A 5,810-nucleotide genomic window follows, 5' to 3' on the forward strand; every position below is an offset into this window, starting at 1 on the left:
AAGACACCTCATCTATATTCCATTTATTCCACCCTTACCATTCCTACCGCGCCACCGCCACGCTCGGCATCACCCCACCTCCAAAATCTCCACCACCACCACCACAACACCACCACCCTCACCATCTCCTCCGCCGCCACCCTCGGTATCACCTCCACCGCCACGATCCTCATCACCCCCTCCACCGCCACCATCGCATCGCCTCCTTCGCCACCGCCACAATCCTCATCACCCCCTCCACCACCACCCTCGGCATCGCCTCCTCCGCACGATCCTCATCACCCTCCACCGCCACCCTTGCATCGCCTCCACCACCACCGCCACAATCCTTATCACCCCCTCCACCGCCACCCTTAGCATCGCCTCCTCCGCCCCCACCACGATCCTCATCACCCCCTCCACCACCACCCTCGGCATCACCCCCACCTCCAAAATCCACCACCACCACCACCACCACCCTCACCATCTCCTCCACCGCCACCCTAGTATCACCTCCACCGCCACGATCCTCATCACCCCCTCCACCGCCACCCTGGCATCGCCTCCTCCGCCACCGCCACAATCCTCATCACCCCCTCCACCACCACCCTCGGCATCGCCTCCTCCGCCACGATCCTCATCACCCCCTCCACCGCCACCCTTGGCATCGCCTCCACCACCACCGCCACGATCCTTATCACCCCCTCCACCGCCACCCTTAGCATCGCCTCCTTCGCCCCCACCACGATCCTCATCACCCCCTCCACCACCACCCTCGGCATCACCCCACCTCCAAAATCTCCACCACCACCAACACCACCACCCTCACCATCTCCTCGCCGCCACCCTCGGTATCACCTCCACCGCCACGATCCTCATCACCCCCTCCACCGCCACCCTCAGCATCGCCTCCTCCGCCACCGCCACGATCCTCATCACCCCCTCCACCACCACCCTCGGCATCGCCTCTCCACCACGATCCTTGCATCGCCTCCACGCCACCGCCGCGATCCTTATCACCCCCTCCACCGCCACCCTCAGAATTGCCTCCTCCCCCCCACCACGATCCTCATCACCCCTCCACCGCCACCCTCGGTATCACCTCCACCGCCACGATCCTCATCACCCCCTCCACCGCCACCCTCGGCATCGCCTCCTCTGCCACCGCCACGATCCTATCACCCCCTCCACCGCCACTCTCAGCATCACCTCCTCCGCCCCCACCACGATCCTCATCACCCCCTCCACCACTGCCCTCGGCATCGCCTCCACCGCCACGATCCTTATCACCCTCTCAACCGCCACCGCCACGATCCTCATCGCCCCCTCCACTGCCACAATCCTCATCACCCCCTCCACCGCCACCGCCACGATCCTCATCACCTCCTCCACCACCACCCTCGGCATCGCCTCCACCGCCACCACCACGATCCTCATCACCCCCACCACCCCCACCGAAATCTTCTCACAACTACTAATACCCGTCACCACAATCACTTTGTGCTTCGCCTATGTACTGCTACCTCTAAATGGTTATTATGCTTAAGGTCTACCATTGTCTCTGTTTAAATATTTTATAAGAATAAATGCTTCTCTTTGGAAGTCAAGTGTGGCAACTTTGTTATCTTTATATTTTTAAATATGCATCCTTATAGAATAATGAAGGTCTCTAGTATAGATCTTTGGTGAATCTGTGTATGAAGCACTCAATGTATCAGACTATTTTAAGCGATGTGAGTTTATAATCCACATTCTAAAAAATTTATATTAATTGCATTGTATGTATGAAATAATGATCTTATGGTTGTTGCAAATGACGACTTGATATTCCGGTTTATTCATGGAAAAATTCATGAACTTGAATTTGGAAGGCCACAACATGAACAACATTTTTTATCATTAAAAAAATAAGGAATATAATAACATTGAAAGTAAAATAAGTAGTTCACTTATTCAGTATTAATAATATATAAACAAAAAAAAAAGTACATATAAAATTTTCTTAATACATTTCAACTCATTCATTTATGATATATCAAAATGGAACTTGATACTCTTTTGAATGTTGAAATCATCTATGCTTAATTTTGTACTAAATCTCACAACAATTTCCTTTAATGCATGAATCAAAATTCCCTCTAGAAAGACTAGAATCGCACCCAATGGCGGCTCCAGAAATTTTGTTTTGGGGGTTCATTAAAAATTCTTAATAAAAAGAGAACTTGAATATATCGAGTTATTGACAAAAATATAATAATAATACGTGAAGTTTTACAATTTTATTCTATAAGTTTTCAAATTTTGAATGTTACATGATAGTTCATTATGAGTATCTATTGTCAATATGGGTAGCTATGAGCCTACGACTAATTTATTTTGTTAAGTTTGTCTAACATTTTTATTTTTATAAAGTTGTTATTATCTATTTGGCTTTGTTTTTATAAAAATATTTTAGACTAAATGACTAATCTCAACTCATTGACTACATATTAATTATTGACGCACACAATCACACTCATTTATACATAAAATTATACACTATGTGTCTACTTAACTAATCAAATGCTTGAACAATCACTAACTTTACAATTTTTTTCTTGAATTTTACTAACTTTATAACAAAAAGTTATTATAACAAGATAACAATATACACGCATGTCAAAAAACACTTTTTATTTCCTAATTATTAAATTATATAAAGTTATATTATATTTATGTTGTACACACCCATCATAATTTATACAAATAACATTATAACAAAATGTAATATACACAATCAATATAAGACACACTCACACAAATATAATATAAACTTATAAAAAAAAAATTACACTTCCAATTCGCAATCACTCACTCTTTAATTTTAGAGTCGGAAATACTTGTAACAAGGGTGTGCAAAATTTAAGTCGGGTGTGCAAAAGTATATTTTTAAGAATAAATTAAAGTATTAACCTAAAAAAAAATATATATATATATATCCGAATTGGGGCTTTTGTTAATTTGAGTAGAATTTGCTGAAATTGGCTTGTTGTATTGATGAAATGGGTTATTCTAATCTGTTTTCAACCTTGTGTAATGATCAATTCATCAATTTGTTGCAAAATTTTCAAGTGGTTTTTCAAATTTTTGGGATTTTTGATAGAAATTCCTTGTTCAAGCCAATTTTGTCCAATTATCTCAATTAAACTTAATTGTTCACTGCATTTAGATCATGCATCACAACATTTTATTGTTCATGCATCATATAGATTTTTGTTCTATATTCTTTATTGTGCTAATTTGCAGTCTGCCCTTGGTTTTGTTTTCTCTTAATTCTTTGTGGTTTTCTCTTTGTGTCTCTGTCCTTTCCTTAGCACTATGCCTAGGAAAACTAGAGCCCGTAGGAGTGTTCCCTCACCTTCTCCTTCACCCCTCCATCCTTTGATAGTGAGAGGTTTCCGATGAGAAAAACCAAGAGATTTTTGAGAAGCTTAACATTAGGAGAAAGATTTGGGCTGAGCGTTCTGTGCTGTTAGATGAACTTGATCCTGCCATTAGGGCAAATTTTGAGCGTCGGGGTTGGTTACCCTTGGTGGATGTTTCTGATCCTCCTCCACCTTCTGCCTTGATTAGAGAGTTCTATTCGAACATCTCTATCCGCATCTATGATTCCAACACTCTAGTTAAGAGTTGGATACGAGGCGTAGAGTACTCCATTACTCCTCGGGTAGTGGCTGATGCTCTAGGGGTACCTTTGGTCCAGCATCCTGTCTATCCTTATGCTGAGTCTCCCGAGATTAGCGATGTTTTGTCGTACGTCACTGGTACTGCTGTCCAGTGGGGTTCTGATCCTCGGATCACTTCTGCTGAGCTCTCCGGGTTACACTATCTGTTCTTCAGGATAGCTTGTCATTCGATCTGGCCTATTTCCCATGTTCACACCATTCCTCTTGAGAGGTGTGTATTTCTGTACGCTCTTTACTGATGCTCCTATTAGTTTTCCCCATCTTTTTCTTCGTTCTTTGAACGAAGTTTATAGGAGTTCATCTACTGCTCATGCTCTTGTTCATCCTATTTTCATTCATAGGATTCTTCTCTATCTTGATCTTAGTGGTTTTCCTTCCTCTGAGCCCGTTCATGTGATAGCTCCTATAGGTGCGTCTTTTCTTAGACTGAGGGCCGCTCATCTTCGAGCTGGTTCTAAACACCCTAGATCTGAGCCCTCTAGTAGCACACTTCCTCCTTCTTCTTCTGCAGGTCTTGCTGGTGAGGATATTCCAGTTGGTGATGATGCTGCTGCTGCTGATGTTTCTCCACCTCCTTCGGCCGACTTTGATGTTCGTCGTACTTTGGAGACTGTCATGACTGTTCAGCAGGCTCATGGTCAGATTTTGGTGGACTTGCTGGATGAGATTCGTGCTCTCCGAGCTATTTTGCGCGTCTTCATTCACCCTCACCACCTCCTTTTGATGGCGACTTGTGATTGCCCTTTGGCATTCCGTCACAAAAAGGGGAGTGGAGTTTTGACTTGTGTAGAGTTTTTGTAGTTAGGGGGAGTTTTTTTGTTTTAGAGGAGCTTGTGGAGTTTTTAGATTGTATCTATGTGCTTCACTTTGTATATCATTTTTTTTGGGATATTCATGTTAGGGGAGTAACATTGATTGATATACATGTTATTTTTTATTGATTCTTGTTGCTTTGTGTTTCACTGCGTATTGATTTATATTTATGAGTTGATCATTCATATATGTCTTTATGTTGAATTATGTGAATCTTACAAGAATGTTATACCTGTTGTTTTACTCTTTACTGTCACACATGCGTTTATGCGTTTGTTGAGTATTTCAGGATTATACAGGTTGATTCAACTAAGCTGCTGTCTACACTTGCAACTATGGATAGTAGTTAGGCTGAATTGAATTTTATGAGCATTATCTTTGTAAAGGGCTTTTTATTTGTAAAACTTTGAGCTGTGAATTAGGGTTTTGTCACGGATTGCCAAAGGGGGAGTTTGTTAGGTTCTAAGGTCTTAGGATTTTATGTATTTAGAACTCTAATTTGTAATGTTGGCAAACCATGATCAAAACATTGTATTTAGTCTTATTTAGACTTGCTCAAAGTTGGTTTAATATTGTAAAGTTGGAATCGAGTGGCTGCAGAAGTACTTGGGACTTTCGGCCTGGCTCGATCGATCGAAGAATAGACTCGATCGATCGAAAATCGCACAGGTTGAATTTTCTGCAGAATTTCCAACTCAGCCCTACTTCATTAAACGTTTAGGGTTTTATGTTTTTACCCTAGGTATATAAACAAAACCCTAGCCACGTTTTTGGAGGTTGTCCATATTGTATTGTTGCTCATACATTGCTGTTTTGTGTGAATCTCTTGTGAGATCTTTGAGGAGCTTTCCTTTACACAAAACTTAGGGTTTTCATGGTAGAGATGATTTCAACATCTTGAAGATCATTACTTTGCAACCATTGGAACTTAAAAGAAAAGCAAGCGGGGAGCTTGTAGCTGATTGAGGAATTCAAGAAAGAAGTAGTCCGTGGATTCGGAGCCTGCGCGTGGTCGTGTCAGGAAGTTCTACTGGTGGGTAGCATTAGGAAGTCGAGCGGGGACTTGTAGTCCTTTTGTACGAACTTCAATTCTTTCATAGTGAATTCAGGTTAGCCTTGAGGATCGGTGGGTCAAATCCTCCCCAGGTTTTTACCGTGTGGTTTCCCTGGGTGATCATATCTTGTGTTATTTATTTTCCGCTGCTTTATATTCTTGATATGATTGTTTGGATTGTTTTAACCTAGAATTGCTTAATTTGACTAAGTAACAACTTGGCTAATTAATCTAGGCTA

The 5,810-nt window shown here is 42.5% G+C and overlaps 1 protein-coding gene across 1 annotated transcript in view; it reads right to left on the minus strand.

Moving 5' to 3' along the window:
* LOC136069445 (uncharacterized) overlaps window positions 1-967 on the minus strand; it is a 16,267-nt gene extending 15,300 nt beyond the window's left edge. The window contains exons 1-2 of the mRNA XM_065777980.1: window positions 809-967; window positions 493-753 (exon numbers count right to left, since the gene is read on the minus strand). Of these exons, the coding sequence (XP_065634052.1) occupies window positions 493-753; window positions 809-967 (420 nt within the window). The remainder of the gene's footprint in view (window positions 1-492; window positions 754-808) is intronic.
* Between the last annotated feature and the right edge of the window lie 4,843 nt (window positions 968-5,810).

Source organism: Quercus suber, unplaced genomic scaffold (assembly GCF_002906115.3).
Source record: "Quercus suber isolate HL8 unplaced genomic scaffold, Cork oak 2.0 scaffold_170, whole genome shotgun sequence".
NCBI lineage: Eukaryota > Viridiplantae > Streptophyta > Magnoliopsida > Fagales > Fagaceae > Quercus > Quercus suber.